The sequence below is a fragment of the Lissotriton vulgaris genome, chromosome 6, assembly GCF_964263255.1.
Source record: "Lissotriton vulgaris chromosome 6, aLisVul1.2, whole genome shotgun sequence".
Lineage (NCBI taxonomy): Eukaryota > Metazoa > Chordata > Amphibia > Caudata > Salamandridae > Lissotriton > Lissotriton vulgaris.
In genome coordinates, this window is record NC_141694.1 from 327940730 (window position 1) to 327958497 (window position 17768).

The 17768-nt window shown below is 47.1% G+C and overlaps 1 protein-coding gene across 1 annotated transcript in view; it reads left to right on the forward strand.

Annotated features, from left to right (window-relative positions):
* Window positions 1-1431: 1431 nt before the first annotated feature.
* Window positions 1432-17768, forward strand: part of ADAM17 (ADAM metallopeptidase domain 17) — a 648967-nt gene continuing 632630 nt past the window's right edge. The window contains exon 1 of the mRNA XM_086926360.1: window positions 1432-1652. Coding sequence (XP_086782486.1) covers window positions 1433-1652 — 220 coding nt within the window. The 5' untranslated portion in view covers window position 1432. The remainder of the gene's footprint in view (window positions 1653-17768) is intronic.

The following is a 17768-nucleotide window of genomic DNA, read 5'->3' on the forward strand; positions in this document are numbered from 1 at the left end:
GCTAGAAAACCCAGGCAGCAGTGTGGTCACTCAGGCTGGAACAAGGAGGAACAGGAGGCCACAGGCAGACTGGGTGTCCAGGTGCCTACCAACACTCTATTTTATGCCACGTTTACAAAACTTGAGTAGATGAAGAACACCCACGTATTGTGGCTCAATGATTAGAGCAGCAGACCCTGATGCAGAGGTCTAGCCCGGGACCAGGGTTCAATTCCCCGTCTCGGCGGGTCTTGGGCTTAAAAATTCCACGGACCTGATAATTCTCGCCTCGGTGCCTATTCCAATCATGGAGTCCCACTCTGCAACTCTGGGCAATAGCTTTCTTAATCTCCACAACGGCCCCCACAACGCTAAGGATGCCTGGCCTCCACCTTGGGGGTGCCCAGGAGTGGACGCCTCACAGGGAAAGCCAGGATGGGTTCCACAGCGGTATTCGTACAAGCGCCTTGAGACCCTTGCGGGTGAGTAGTGCGCTATACAAGTATCAATTTAGAATTTAGAAGTACACGTTGCTCCTTTAAAATGGAATAGGGGGAGACTGTTAGAAATGGAAGAGTGTTATAGCTTCCAGCATAAGCTACTCAGTATTCTGGAAACTAGAACCCAGAATTCCACAGCCTGCCAGATGTGATACCTTAATGTGTGACATACTAATGCAACGTTATTCAGTCCACTAAAATTACTTTGGCGAGACCCCTAAACCAACGATAAAAGTGGTTAAATCTTGTTATGCTGAGACCAATGTTATTAGCACAGTATTAGCCGCTTTTCGTTGAGAATATTGAAATCTCATTTCGTGCTGTAATAGAAGTGTTGAAAATCTCCGCATGTAAGTTTGACTCAGCCCTGAAGATTGTCACGCCCTCACTATACCGTTAACCACCCCCACTTAAAAAGTTTGTCGTTTTCGGTTTTATATAGCGAGTACTCGACCCGAAGGTATTGTAGCCCTTTACATGAGCACAAATTATAACGGTCACATTCATTTTTGTAGTTGTCTTTTCGCCTCGGGATTTAAATCATCTGGGTGAGAACGCTGAAAACAAACTACGTTTTCGTTCAGACTGCTGTTTTTAGAAACACTTTTCTGAGATGGGGAACGGAAGATTTACAGTAGAATGTATGTAACCACCATGTAATTGAGTGGCGGTCTCCAAACGAGAGGCAATTTGAATTGAACGTTTTCTCAATCCCCCACAGTGGCACCATGACTCCTCACCATTGCACGTCTACCTTCATCAGCTCGTCCCCGTTTCTACGATGCCTTACCAACGCCTTTACTGTCTCTTCGCAGTCTCGGCCCTCCGACCATACTCCCATCTTCAGGCGCAGAGACAAGCTCTGAAACAGACTTCTGTCTCGGGAGGGGCGGGGTAGAACAGGCGCTGGGGTAGAGTTACCCTGCGCGTGCGCTAGCCTGATTTCACGTCACATGACGCCTGGCGTCACTGAGCTGCTTCCTGGGTTGGGAAGTGATCACTGCTGTGCGGACCTGTTGCACTGCATCCATCAGTTGACTGGAGAGATGAGGTTGCGATCCCTGTCCAGGAGCTGTCCTGTACCCCTCCTGCTCCTCCTCATACACACGTGTGAGGTGTTCTGCGTCCGCCACTTCCCTGCAGCAGAGAAGCACCCGCACAACGTGCATCATGGTAAGGAAACGCATCCACTCTGTGCCTGCTTCCTGTTTATGGCATTTAGTGTGGTGTCCTCAAGAATGAAGTCCTGAAATGTTCGGTATCCTCAAAAGAGGCACCTCGTCATGATGCTTTGTCACTTGTTAGGGTTTTATGCCTGATAATTGGTTACTTGTATCAGGTTGTATTGCTGCCATCGCGGTGCTTCATTGTTTTTTCCCCACGTATTGTGACATTTCTATTGTAAGCTTTCTGATTCAGAAATTGTGAAATATATACAAGACAAGCTTTGACAGTGCCGCTGTAGGAGATGGTGGTCTCAACAAGTTATTCTTATTAAAACCTATCCATTTTTAAATGTAGGTTTGCCCTTTCCAGTATGCAAAACAAGTTGCATATGAAAAGTCAGTATAGCCTAGAAATAAAAGTATTTTTTAGACTATTTCCTATGAATACTTATTCAAATGTCCATACTAGAACTTTTTATAAAGAATCCAGTAAGCAACACCTGTTTCATTTCGTGTTGCACACTCTTTACCGCAGTTTGAAATTAGCCTTTAAAATGTTCTTCACAAATCTTTGCCGCACACACATCTTTTGCTGTTTGTCATAAAGCCCAATTCCCTCGTAGACCGCACTAAAACCTTCAAATATTTCCTCTCATTAATTCTTATTAAGTCCACAATGTGGGCAACTCTCTGATCGTTGCCTTCAATTGCCAATTTAAAATAATTCATAAGTATATCTTTAGCAGCCTGGACTTCAGTAGAAAGGTATTTTTATGCTAGGTTTTCCAACTATTTGTTTTATAATGAACATGTTACTTAGTTTTACCTTCTTATACAGTAATATAACAGTCGACAAACCAACATAAACGTTTACATCAAACATACAGATAGAGCACTTCATAGAGCTTTTCAGTCCAAGCCATGGTGAGCCATCCAATTTCCGCAACACCATCTTAACCTCTTGACATGTAATTCTACTCCTCGAGTTTAGCACACTGGTGTTGTAATTGGATTGTAGAATGTAGACTGTAGTCAGGGTCGGATTGGGATCACAATTTGGCCCGGGCACTGACGAAAAAAGTGGGCCACATTCAAGAGGCGTGGCCCATATTTAAGGGGCGTGGCCCACATTCAAGGGGCGTGCCCTTTCATTAAACACCATTTGCACAGACAAGGAATGAAAGTGGGAGGATACTGTTCTTGCACACGACACAGGGCCAAGGTGACAATGGCCTACATGCTGAGCAACTAAAAAAATAGCAAGGCCCCTTTTTGTCACAAAATTATTCCAGCCCTCCAGCACAGGAGCACCTGAAAAGCAGCAAAGCCCCTGCTATTACTAACCTACTCAGCCCTCCCCAGACCTTCAGCTCAGGAGCACATGAACAGAGGTAAGGCCCCTGCAATTAGTAAATTAATCAACCCTCCAGGCCTTGGGAAAATGTCTTCGCAGGGGAGCACAAAACGCAGCTTTCTGGGTCATCCAAGGTAGCCAGGTAGCCAGGGGGGAGGCTGAGGTGAAGCTGGTGCATGGGAAGTGCCTTCCCAGTGTGTTCTGGCAGTTTGAGTATTTACCATTTACTGTAGTATTACCATTGTACCTGTGTATGGTACCCTTTTGTAACTTGCACAAGTCACTTTTCTCTTGTAACACACTGTTTGCTACCTCTCACTTTTTGTTTGCTTCAGATGCTTGCACAAGTGCCACCATTGCCTACGTAACGTTTGTTCTTGTGCTGGAGTGTCTGCCATTAATTGCAGTATTATACCTCTACTTGTATTTTGTTCGCTTTTGTACCCTGCACACATATCTCTTTTTCCTCCTGTAATGTATCGTTTGCTCCTCTTGTATTTTGGTTGCTCACTATTGTCACTTTTAATTCATGTAACTTAACGTTTGCTTTTGTAATTTGTCCACTTATAATTTTCTCCTCATGTATTATTGCTGTTCCTAGTGTGAAGCGCTCTGACACCTTCGGGTAAAGTCTGCGCTATATAAAATCGCATAAATAAATAAATAAAACAAAAAAATTCCAAACATCACCAGGCCCCCACAGCAAAACCCATTCTTCCTCGCCCACTATGCCCTGAATGTGAAGGGCTGTGGGCGAGGTGTTAAGACTAACACCGTTTCTGGGCTGCATGGGCGCCAGGGGGCCGAGGTGAAAATGGCTCAAAGGCCTGAGAAACACCAGGCCCCCAGGGAGGCCGATTATTGCAAACAATCACCCCTCCCCAGCCTCAGCTTGATTGCTTGGCAGGGCAGGGGTGAAGGAGAGCCCACAGCTGACAATCGCTGTCTGGCCGCACAGCGAGGCTGCTTTCATTTTCTGTGTCTCTGTCTCCGTGCACTCTGTGGGCCGGTTTTTTTTTCTCCCCATTCCTAGTCCACTCTCTGTGGACTGGGACAGGGGAGAGAAAAAACGGCCCACAGAGGGCACTGAGGCACCGGCCCTTCGGCCCATTCCCGAATGCTCGCCTTGCCAATCCGCCCCTGACTGTAGTACATGTAATGATTAGAATGCTGTTAGAAGATGCTGGGGAGTGGGGCAGTTAGTGGAGGAAGCAGGGATGGGAGGACGTGTGCTGCCATTGCACCGGATTATATGTTCCTGGCAAGGATAATGTTATGGCCAACTTCCTTTCTAGAATGCGTATTCATTTGGAAGAATGCGAGGATGACATTTTAAATGAGTTCTATGTCGCATTCGTGCATGACGGCGTTGTGCCTGCTTTCAAAGTGGATTAGTGGAACTCAGTGCAGAAATTATAACTGTTTACAAGAAGTGTTGAGGTATATTAATAGTAAATGGCCTAACAAGTGTAATTTTACTTAATCCATTCGATTATTGTGTGAGGTGAGAGCTGAACGTACAGATGACAATGGTACGCTTTTAAGAGGAGAACAAGTGATTCCCCCATTTTCTTTGCGTAAAACAGTTATTAATTTAGCTCATGAGGGTCATTTTGGCATATCAGTTCAGTTCATTATATATATATATATATTATCAAATATCGGGCACAATACCCTTCCTTACATTAATTGCTTTTTGAATATATAATGCAACATAGAAGCATTTCCCAGGATCATTAAGAGTAACAAGTAATTTCATAGCAGCATGGATTGTTCTCACATTGAATGTTATAAAAAGTGGTTTCAAGTAATAACTTCTAAAATACAGATACAAATTACAGAAGAGCATAAAGTACATTGTGCTTTGTTTTAATAGCTCATCACAGGGGCAAGGAATAGTAGAACACCTTTTAATTGTGGGGAAAGCGACTAAGTGATGTACTGTTCCTAGTCTTAATCGAATCAATACAAAGCGATGTGAGGGCTCAGCCACAAAAGACAGATAATCTTGTATTCCGTGATAAAATATAAAAGTGGTTTGCTTCCCTGCCACCATTTGGCATATTGAGAACCAAAGTAACAGTAAAAAAAAAAAATTTGGCGGCCTAGTATTGACCGTGAAATTGATAAATTTGTGAGGGATTGTACCAATTGTATTCATGCTGATAAATGCTTATTTGTTGCCAGACCTCATATGAGGATAACTTATGGTAAATGGGAAGCAGATATAGGAAAAGAGATACCAGAGACAGCTTGGGCGCAGATAATGCGACGAGCCCGCAAGAGTACTAGGAACGCACGCTTCCAACTAGTACACTTGTTCATACTACATAGAACGTATTTAACACCGGGAAAAATTTGTAAATATTTTGGAGTGAATGACGCAGTGTGCCCTAGATGGCACTAGAGAGGCAGTGGAACTGGACCACATGCTGTGGACTTGTCCAATGCTGGGAGACTATTGGAAGGAGATAGGTGAAGCGCTGAACGAGGTGACTGGGAGACAGTTGCAGTTTGACATGGCTGTCAGTGTCCTCCATTGGTTCCCTCACACCCCCAAACACAAGAACACCAGCAAATTTATTGACATGGGCCTTATAATAGCCAAACGCGAAATAACTCTACATTAGAAGGCAAGAGCTGGGCCTTCGTACAGACGTTGCATGAATGAATTCCTGAAATGGGCTGCCTGCGAAAGCTCCCTTAGGTATCAGATGGCGCATAGGCGACAAAGCATTAGCTGCAGCGACGGCATGGGAGGTGTTAGTACAAGCCCTAAGGGACCTAGAGGCACATGACGAGGAGGAGGAGCAGGATAATGAAAGGGAGCCCCTTCGACACACCCAGGACACATCGCACTCCGAAACACCTAACGCTCCTGGCACATAGCTCTAGAAGACTGACTGAGATGAGCACTTCTAGGGACGGCCAACCACAACCAGACAGTGGCGCAGCGTCTGTCTCGGGCCGTTGTTGTCCATGTGGGTCCCTGTGCCTGTCTCCTGTCTCCTAGACATGCTGCAGACCGCCGTCCGAGCCCTGGGGCCATGGGTCCTGCTGGGGCCCCTCTGCTCCCTCGGGCCCGGACTCTGCACAGCACGACCCGGAGTCCAGGCCCACGTTGCGGTTGTATCTCCCTCCCAGCAGTTTCCTCCCACCACCCGTACCCCATTCACTTTGACCTTTTCTTCTGCCCCTCCTCTTTATTTTATGCAATTTCTGTTTGACAAAAAGAGAGTTTGATATGAGATGAAGCAGAGCCGTAATAACAGTGGGCCACAATCACACATTGCATAAAACACAATTTCCTGCCACTGGGATGCTTTTGTGTTTATTTTGTTTTTTACTGTGCTTGGTTTTTGCTCTTTAGCAGTACGTGGATAGAATATTGTGCCTCTGTTTCTGTACGGCCACTACACATCTTCTGCGCTCCCTAATACCTCGTTGAGTGCAGAGAATTCCTGAGATCAGGGCTTAGCAAATGTGAATACTTAGAATATAGCTCAAATGTTCCTGCTGGAGAGTTCTGTATGTTCTATGCTCATCATAGGGGGCAGTTATTGTATGAGAGGTTAAAGTTGTTCACGCGTCTATTGCAGAGGTGTGTGCTTAGCTCACGTATCACAAACAACAGTCCGAGTAGGATAGCTCAGTGGGTTATACTTTGTTCTGTCGCAAGGACTTTGTGTCACCTGCAGCGCATACTCTTGAATTCTGGGAGTCGCTGCATTGATGATGGCAATCTACTCTACTTTACTGTGTCCCAGGGAGTAAGCAGAAAGATGCTGGTCACTCACTCCCCGGGGTGCAATATATTCTGACCTCATTAGCTGGACATTGTCTTCACCACAAATGTGTGGTAATTACCACTGGCTTAGATTAATTAAACGTTCTATCCAAAACTCCTTGTAATCTTTATTGTGAGTCCCTAAGTGCACCGCTATGCCCAGATGCCGGCCCGTGTTCACTGTGCCACTGGAACCACGCTGCACATTGCCGGAGGCCCCAATAGGCACGTGAATCACGTGACCAAACAAGCACGCGCATCAGCCTCCCTCCCTCCCTCCTAATTGCATTTTTTCACGGCCGCCACCACATCAAAGGGCTTCTCCCAGCGTGTGCTCTGCGGCTTCTCCTCCCCTAATTATTCATGGCTGGCCGGCCGTACTTTCAGTTTCCCGGCCGCTCTTGTTAAAAGTAGGAATGCAGGCTTTCTGCCCACCTTCCCTCTAAACCTTCTTTCTTAAGCTCTCGTTGTCTATCTTTATCAGTGCCTGTCAGCTGCTTAAGCTAAATAAGCCACAACTGTGGCTTCGTTGTACATCAACAACCACCAACAGCAACATCTGCTGGCAACTTGATGGCAACCGAGGCTGACAGGGCACGGCCACCCAACAAACCCAACTGCATCCACCGATAAGGCCCCTGAAGCAGTAGTGCTAACTGGTCCGGCAGCAAGAGAATCCAGACAGGGAGAGTGCAGCAGCGACAGAGGGCACCCTCGATGTTTGAGGTGTGCCGCAACAATATTGAATAAGCCCCCCACTCCCACAAATAAGGTGCCTGCTTGGGAGAAGAGATGGCACCCACCAAAGGACAAGCTGCACCAGTCCCCCACTGTGAGAGGGGAGTGTGGACAGGCATCACAGAGAGGTGAGAAGAACAGCGCAGTTCCCTGAAAGTAAAAAATTAAGCACATAGACTGGACTGACGCCGCTATGCACACGCCCATTACAGAGCGACTTCCACTCACCATCTGCTGACATCGCGCATCTACCCTTCAGCTACGAGGAGAAGCGCCCACAAGGAAAGGCATGGCCTGCAATAAAAAGAAGGCTGCTGCAGCCCCTGTTTGAAGCGACACCACCAAACGGCATTGACTGGATGAACTGCAGATGAAAGACAAGTTGCCCACAGTTGAAGTTGAAGGAAGCCCACACCGGCATTGCAGTGCCTCTCCCACCACAACAGCGACTCCAGCTCAGCATGGCCTGAGGCTCGAGGGAGGACTGCCAATGCCTCATGCACCAGTGTCACTAACAGGCCAAGTAGGTGACTCAGGCCATCAATTGTGCAACAGTAAAGCCCCCCTGCTACCCACCGTGAATAAAAAAAATAGCCCGCAGTGACCCTGCCTACCTCCTCGAAATGCCTGCAGCAGCGGGAGCAGTCTCCCCTCTCTGCAAATAAGAGCTTCCCAGCCTAGTCTCAGGATTGAGCCAGGACATGTAAATAGAAGTGCTGTATATTTGACCCAGGTACTAAAAAAAATATATAGAGTTCTCTCTCTCCGTCCCCACACGTTTTCCATTGACGGTTGGCTGCTTCTCTTAAAGACGTGGGGGAGGGCAGACTGAAGTCGTTAAGCAAAGAAAACAAGCACTGGCGTTGCCAATAGGTTTCGCATTTGGAAAGTTGGACCTATTGGTTTTGTAAATGACATTTTATATTTATATATTGTTATTGACAATGCCAATAACGATATATAAATATAAAATGTCATTTACAAAACCAATAGCTCCAACTTTCCTACTGCGAGACCTATTGGCAACGCCAGTGCTTGTTGTTGCAGATTTATATAGCGCGATTTCGACCCGAAGGTATCTGAGCACCAGTTACGTTACACAAGGACACATTCATTATTTGGTAGGCACGGGGAGATAAAGTGATTTGCCTAGAATCACATGAAGCTGAGCCGACGTGGAGACTCGAACCTGCTTCTCCAGCTCCAAAGTAGGCAGCTCTGGCCCTAAGGCCATAAACGTATAGTTGAGAAAACGTGCCTGGTATTAAGGCTCTGAAGTGGCCTAGGCACAGTTTAGAGCTTTATAAACTCCTAACAGACAATGATAAAAACTGGACAGTGTGACCTCCAGATTAGAAGTCCACAACTCCTTTGTCGTGACATTCTGATTTCAACATATTTTCCCCTCTCCCTGTGCACATACAAGCATATGTGTGCACTGCACCTCGTGTCTTGGACGTATTTTTCTCAACAAGATGTACCGCACGACTCGCTCCGCTGCTCCTCGAGTCTATGTTTATACTGTGTCAAGGTCCTAAAATAAATCAACTTTTGCCGCTTGCAGAAAGAATGCGTGGAAGAACAGAGAGTGGAATCCACCAAGGGACGGCTGGAATATTGGTCTAATGCTGTGACAGGGTCTTACTTCAGAACAGTTCCCGAGTCTAGGGCAGAAGTTATCTTCAAATCTTTAAAGTAATGGTGCCACCAAACTTTTTTTAGACAACAGCAAAATATTTGAATTTCCAATTAATATTTTACAAACATTGCTGTTTATTTTAAACAGGACGGTTTCCTGATTTCTTTCTTTAAACGTTATTCTGGGAACATAGTACAATCCTGGGTTACCACGTTGCACGTTTGTGGTCCAACACTTCTTTCATTTCCCCAAGGTGCGTACTCTGAGTACTAAGATTGAGTTATTGTTTGTTCTACGAATAAGGAAATTTGCGGTAGCTAGCACTATTTGAGAGCAGGTTCAAAAAATATATTTGCGTACTATGCATTCAGCTGAGACAACGATGAACTATTGTCAGCACTGCAACAGAAAAACGTTTTTCAACAGTAAAGCAATTCGACGCATGCAGGGCTGTAGTACCGCATTTAAGCACAAGCACGGAGGTGAGCCCGGGAGTGGTGCAAGCGTGCGCGCGCTAGCAGCCTGCTCTTATGAAGGATAATGTCATTACCTTTGCATGTAGTTGCAATAACGTGTTGCTAGAACATGGGTGGCAGTACTCCTTCCTGCAGGGTGAATGTCAGCACACTCCCTTGTAAACTCAGTGGTCAGTCAGTCCTTCGTCTGTAGGGTGGACATGTCACTAGCTGCTTAGTGGGTAGCAGTGTCTTAGTCAGCTGGTTCATACTGCTTTGGTCGAGTTTGAGGGTGCCATTGCTCTTGCATGCCCAGAGAGGCTGTACAAAGGACTCCTGCCATCAGTATAGGTTGGGGGCGGGGGGGTCCTGAAAGGTGGGTTGGAGTCACCTTGTATGTATTGTGGGTAACAATGTTCTTTCCTACAAGGTGAAAGGCAATGACCTTTCATTCAGGTTGGTATAATGTCTTTGTGTGCAGGGTGAGCTGAAGCGTCCTTGTGTACCCTGTGGCAGTCAATGGTTCTCAGTGTAGTGTGGGTGACTGTGCTCTTCAATAAATGGTGCTTTTTATTGCAAGGTTGTTGTCAGTACCCTTGTGTACAGGGTGTAGGGCTATTGCTTACGAAAGGGTGGTTGCTAGATCTTCCCCCTGCAGTTTGGGAGGCAGTGCTCTTTTCATCTGGATAGATGGAGGTGTTGTTCAATGCACTGGGGGTAGAAATGCTCCTTATGGAATGGTGAATGGCTGTGCTGGTGAGACCAGGGTGGGTGGCAGTTTACTTGAATGCAGGGTGAATACTAGGTAATGTGTCTGCATGGCAGGTGGCATGCCATTGCCTGTGTGTCCTAACTGCTGGGGTTGTGGCATAACCTTTGCCGGTAGGTTGGGTGGCATTACCTCTCTCCTGGAGTGCTTGGCAGTGTACTGTTGCCGGCAGGCTATGCACAGTACTTTAGTTTACGTGGTGAGTGACAGGGTTCTTTCCTGCAAGGTGGTTGTCACATGCTTTCCTGCAATGCATGTGACATTGTACCTTAATCCAGGGTGATCAGCTGTGTTCCCCATTGGCTGGTCTTGCTCTTGCCCTTAATTTGAATGGAGATATAAGAAATCTTCAGTTGAGGTGCCCCTTCTATTGCCTTCAAGGTGGGTGGATGGTTGTGCTTTTGCCTGCAGGGTGACTAGCACTGCTTTGTCCACGTTGGTGTTTAGGGGTATTCTATCTCAGTGGGTGATTGTCTATTGAACAACAGGATCTGTGTTGGTGATTTTGCAACAAGTGTGCGTGACAGTTCCCCTTAACATTCAGGGTGGGTGGCAGTGTCCTCTCTTTCAGGTTGTGCCGCAGTGCCCATGCCTGGAGGATGGCAGGGACCTCGTCTCTTCACGCACATGTCTGAAAGCCGCATGCGTCAGCCCTTCTTACTGCGCAAGGCTGCAAAATGTCTAGAATGGTTCCTCTGTGCTGTGTTCGCGTTTATCATGGAGACAGTGCCACTCACCCTGAGATGTCTGGGGAAAGGCCGCTCCTGGCAGTAGGAATGTCTGGTTATCTCACATGTCAGTCTCCATATAAAGTCCCCGCCTACAGGACGGACGAGAGACAGGAAGCCGACGGGGCTCCGCTGGTGCACGACCGGGGAATCCCTGGCTGCGACAGGTCAGGCGGGTTCAGGGACGTGCGCGCAGCAGCACGAACACATTGTATAACAAAAGAGGAAACACAATGATGAGGAAGACAGGAGCTGAAAAGTACAAAATGAATGGTGTCGCAGATAAATACACAATGACACAACTGCGCCAAAAGCACACAAGAGTTGCGGCCGAGTGGTGCGCGCGTGAGGGTCAAAAGCAGACAAGGCAAGAGCCACAAGACTTGCGGCTGAGTGGAGCATTTAATGACCCGTGAAAGACATATGGAAGTTGCGCGCGTGAACGCAAGCGCTAGGCCAGCCAAAGTGTGGGGTAGCACTTTGAAAACTCACCTACTAAATGTCTCGCAGTGCAACGCATGCGCTGATTCAGCGAGACCTAAAAAGTGCAGAAGAAGTACTTCTTAGCGGGGGATTGGAGGCTGTAGCTTTAATATGTGATGAGTGCAACTTCTCAGCCTGGCAATTTCGTTTTTATTTGATCCATTAGGCTACTTCTTAGGAAGGCTAGTAACTCCTTAATGGTTCAGTGCATGCTTTATTCTCAGTAGGAATGTAATGCTTCAGTGTTACAGTTCAGACTTCTAAGGAGTATATATAATTCCAGAATAATTCTGCCTGAGAATTCAATACCCTTTGGAACACCCGCATATAATGTTGCTTTACAATTACTCAATATAGTGTGTTTTGACTAAATGATGTGTTGTAGCAAATCACCATGCAATCTGTTAAGGGGGATACTTGGACTCTGTACCATATCATTTCTTGTTTAAAAAAATCCTTTTTAGGTCGAGCAGACCTACCCTCAATGCGTGAGCATTGAAGGTGTCTGCTTCAGACCTAATGTTACCCGTATTTGGGAATGTGGACAGCAGCCAGACGTGCGCCTGTACATTGTCGGATTTCACCGCGGGAGCGCGCTCCTAGCTACTTGCTGTGTGTGCATCGTCAGTTTCGCTTTCGAGCCAGTGCCCCTGGGGAGCCTCGTGGGCTCTGGAGCGATGCAGGCACTATCGTTGGAGTCCCACACTGGGGACTCCAAATACCATGGCCCCCGCAGCCCTCAACATGCTCCGAGTACCTTCTGTCGCCAGAAACGCAAGCACGGAGCCCCACTCACCGGGACTTCTACTCCGCAGGACTCTTCCAGGGAGACAACGTGCCCAGTCAGGTCCCGCTCCGGGGCTGCTCCCTCTGGCGTCAACGGGCACAGGGACACTGGCACTCCGCTCCTTGGCTTCCCGGGCGGACGCCGGCTGCACGCAGGGCTCTCCTCTCTCTGTCCCGGAGCCTTGCGCCAGCCACTGCAGCCTGCCTCCTGGGAAGCTCCGGTCGCGCTCAACTTCCTGCTTCTGGTCAGGCCCCGCCTCTGTCTCGAGGAGGGCTGCCTGACTTCCGCCCTGCCTGTGGGTGAGAGGCTGCAGGGGCGAGCCGAGAGCCCTGGCGCGCGGACCATGGGCACGAAAGTCTCCTAAGAACCAGCCTGCCCAACTTTTCCAATGAGCAGGACGGGGGCTCTGTGCTTTCGCAGGCGGATCGATGCCCTCTTCCTGCCGGTCTGTGCCAGGACGAGATATAATGAAGAGCAGCAACTCGAGCAGTAAAAGCGGCGGAGGCAGCAGCAGCAACCACAAGGAACATGCCCCGCACCACCACCACCGGCACCAACAGCACGGGGCAGCCAGGAAGGGCTGGCTCTCCGCGGCGTGCCTGCAGTTCTCGCTCCGGGATTATGGCTTCTGCATGGGAACCCTACTGCTCTTCTGCCTGGGCTCGCTTTTCTTCCAGCTCAACGGTGGACCGCCGCAGCTCCTCTTAGACATGCGACGCTATCTGGGTAAGGAGGCGCTAAGCTCCTGTCTTGTACCTTTAAGCAGAAATGTGAAGAGCGAGTGTGTAGGGGAGGAGGGGTGATAGATGGAAAAGATTTGTGGAAGGTTTGTGACGAAAACGTTAAAAAAAACGTGCTCTTTGGATAGCACAACTTGTATTTAATGTGCAAAATTGGTGATTTGTTACACATTTGCTCTGCTTTGCTCCGTTATTTGAAACCCTAGTTGCTCAAAGCCTCTGCAAACGGCGAATGCAACAATTATACATTAATGTTGCAAGACACAGATTGTTGGTATTAATTCTGGCTCCAAAGCCCCATTTGTTGGTGGGATTTGCGTGCAGTGCTGCAGTGTTTTTGGTTGCCTTGTCTGGGCCACGGGTGCCTGACATTTAACTCGTGCTTGCTTTCCTACTTCCGCCGGCCTTCCTGGGCGTGCTCTGCTGTCTGAGTGTATTTGAGGCGCTACCCTTGGGGTTAGCCTACATCTGTGCAGTGCCTGGCACATCCACGCTGCCATGCACGCCTTGACGGCTCCTCCCCCCTGTAACTTGTAGACATGTGAATTTTCGGGGTTTCACCTTTCTGTGGCTTCGGCATGCTTAAAGGGCTCCGGGGCTGATGTGTAAAGCGGCTGTTTGTGAGTTTGGCACATTCCATACAGTCTGGTAGTGCAATTTACAATTTCAAGCCAAAGGAAATTGTTTGGCACGGGTGCGTGCCTTAGGAATTCAAACGGCGAACAGGGCGCATGTAGCGCTGATATGGCCACGTGAAAGCGCAGCTTATTTTCTTTCTTATACCAGAAAGAGAACACCGACAACGTACGTATAGTTCCTGTTTCACATGAGCTTGTGACAAACATGGCCAACAGGCATATCTCAGCAGTCTTTGTAAAGAACAAGTGATGGGAACAGACAGGCGGAAGCAGGCACACGTGGGCAGCAGCAGCGATACAAACCTGCCCCGGGAAAAACGCGGGTTATGTCTTCTCAAAACAAGACCAGCATTTTATCAACACTCGGGTTGAACAGTACCCACTGTGTGGTGTCTATTTAAAAAAAAAATCCAAAAAAAATCAGAATTAGTAACTACTTCCGTTTTTAAATGCATAGCACGGCAAACCTCCTCCCCCAGCTTTTACGCATTTTTCACCTTTTGTGATTTTTGTATGTGTACTCTGTGCATGCAGTTGTAGTTGTGCAGATATGCTTTTCAAAATATGCTGTGAACTCTTTAAAAATTAGAGAGATGGGATCGCTTAAATGGAATCATGCTTAGCTGTCATCTGTCACTTATCTCGAGAGGAGAAAAGTGCTTTTAATCCTGGTTGCATCTTGGTATGGTATAACTGCTTCCAGGCACAGCAGCGTCCGCTCCGTGGGGTACGCGAGGTCCCGGGGTGCCGGTGCTCTCCCCGAGGGGGGCGGCTTCCGATTAGGCACCACGATGTAGGGCCCCTGGCCTCTCCTCCATTTCACTAGCAGTTCTTGCATTTTACAATGTCCTCTGTGGAACCCGTGCATGAAGAAGAAAGCTTTGAATATGACTCTGAACATGAAGGCAGGGCAGTGCACGGCGACACCCCTGAACAACTGGACTTTGTGGAAGAAGGTAACTTTGTTATTTGTAATATCAATACATCTAAGTCACGTAAATACAACACATATTGCATGAAAAATTGCGAAAGTTAAAACTATTGGCATTGTAAATGACAAAGCTATTAATTTAGCTATTTTCAAAACCAACACATAAATAAAATATTTGTCATTTACAATACCAATAGCTCAAACTTTCCTAATGCGAGACCTATTGCATTGCAAATGCTTGTTGTTACATTCCCAGTAGAATTATTATAGAAATACATATGTAATAGACCTAGAATCTGAGGGTTACCAGGTCCCCCCTGTGTATCTTCAAACGGACTTCCAAGGAGGGCAGTTATACTCTTAGTGGAGTATTTAAACTGTATTTAGTGGGGATGCTGTAATTTGGATGGTACAATTCTGATGTTTTTAAAGGGCATACTTTACTTGTAGTTGGACAGTACAAGAACACCTGAGTATTGTATTGTATCTAGCATTTGTATAGCGCTGTCACCCGACGGGTATTCTGGCGCTTGAACTTCAGTTGGTATTACAGTTGAACCAGTTCATCATTACAGCGGGGGAGCTAGATATCACCCTCGGGAATAGCCAGGTTTTCACCAGCTTTCTAAAACCAATTAGCGTGTGGGACTGTCTAATGGACTGGGGAAGATCTTTCCAGAGTTGAGCCGCAGCCACGCCAAAGGCTCTACCACCCATCCTGACTCTCTTAAAGTCGATGGTCTTTACCAGGTTTACACTGTAAGAGTGGAGCTGCCTTTCCGGATTGTACCAGGAGAATCTTTCCCGTAGTGGAATAGGGCCCATGCCATGTGCCGCTTTGTACACGATACATAGGGACTTGAAACGGATCCTCTCTTCAATAGGCAACCAATGTAGATCTCTCAGGGCTGCGGTCATAGAGGTCCTACGTTGCCTATTCAGAGCCAATTTAGCTGCCATAGACTGGACTCTCTGTAATCTATGTATGATGTACTGTGGTGCTCCCAAATAAAGAGCATTACAGTAGTCCAGTCTACTGAGAATTACACTCTGTACCACAAGGGAATCAGTGTCCTTGGGCAGGAGCGGGATGATCTGTCGTAGCATTCGCAACAACACGAAGCATACGTTGGTTGTTTTGTTAACCTGGGATTCCATCTGGAGACTACCCTCCAGTTGTAACCCCAGGTTACGCACAGTTTTGGCCGGAATCAAGGGGTCGTCCTCTGGGGTGAGCTTGAAGTCCGGCATTAGCAATTGGTGCACACTAGAAGATGGACAGAAAAACACCTCTGTTTTGCCCCCATTAATTTGTAGACAATTCTGCCTGAGCCAGCCTGCTGTCTTGCGCATACACTTTTGAAACTTGTCCATCGATACCGCCCCTTTCCCTTTCAGGGAAAACACCAATTGGGTTTCGTCCACGTAGTTTGCCAGGTCGATATCGAAGGACTTGATCAAAGAGAGTAGGGGATGCAGATAGATATTTGAGGATGGGGCTGATCGCTGATCCCTACGGAACCCCGTGCGCAACTAGAGACTGGCTCGCCTCATAAGGAGGCAGTGACACTATCTGTTGCCTTCCGGTTAGGTAGGAACTTAACCATTGCAAGGCACATCCTTTTATCCCCGTTTTTAATCTCTCCAACAGTACTGTATGGTTCACCGTGTCGAATGCGGCCGACATATCAAGTAATACTAAAACAGAAGATTCTCCCTTGTCTGCTCGCATCCGAAGATTGTCCATAACAGTGACCAAGGCAGTCTCAGTACTGTGGCCCGGGCGGAAGCCAAATTGATCCTTGTCTAGTAGGAGGTTGTCCTCCAGGTATCCAGACAGGGTTTTACTGACTATTTTTTCCAAGATTTTAATCGGGTAGGATAGGAGAGATATTGGCCTAAAATTGGCTGGAACCAGGGGATCAAGGGAGGGTTTCTTCAGCAGTGGAGTGATTATCTCTTTGTTCCCTATTTCCGGGACCACTCCCTCTTCTAAAGATTGGATGCAAATTAGACCCAACCAAGGGAGGTTCTCCTTGCCAGATGTTTTCCAAATTCTATGGGGCAAGGGGTCCTGGGCGGAGCCAGATGTAATGATCAGGGCCAACTCATTAAACTGGTCCTCAGATGGAACCTGGAAGTTTTCCAAACCGGTGACTGCTATAGGTTCTTCTCCTGATCTTCCGATCCGGTTAACCCAGTTGTTATTATTATTGGGGCCTAATTCGCCCACAATCTTACTGACTTTTTCCACAAAATGTGCCGCGATCGAATCGCAGAGTTTCGGTGAAGCAACCACCTTGTTACTTGTACAAGTTGGATGTGGGAGATTCTTCACAATGCTAAACAATGCTTTGGTGCAGTTCGAAACATGCAGAATAGAGTTGGCGAAGAAATCTGCTTTGGCCTTAGTATGCTTTCCTTGTAGCAGGCCTGAGCTAATTTTAGTTCCATTCTATCTATATCCGCATAGTTTCTCCTCCATTTTCTCTCCGCCATCTTACAACTAAAACGTAAAGCTTTCAATTCCTCACTAAACCATGGAGAAGAGGCTTTCTTCCTGTTTTTAAGTCTCTTAATAGGGACTAACTTATCCAGGGATCTGTCAATAAAATTGCAGTATTCCTGATAATCTTTCTCGATGGAGCTAGATGGAACAAACAGATTTTGGTTAGGGGGTGTCAAATATAGCTTATTATTAATTAGCTTGGCCCACTCTCTTCCCTGTCGGAAAGTAGTCTGACAGCTATTGCTTATCTCCGGTCGGGGAATTAAAATGTAGAGTTCCAGTACTTCCAAAGCCTCTGTTTCAAAGATTTCTCTTTTACTCTCTTGAGCAGATGTAATGGGCAGTCACATAGTGTCCTTAAGGCAGCAGAATTGCAAGTTTTCATACCAAAAGCAGTTACAACACAAGTAGCAAGGTTCTATCAAAAGCATCGTAACAGCAAGTCATGGTTGTCTCACAAATACAGAAGAGGTACAACATAAGCATCCCTGACACGTACATAAAAAATTGAGAAGGTTACAGTACACACAGCAGTGGTACTATCTTCACTCATCTAAACAACAAT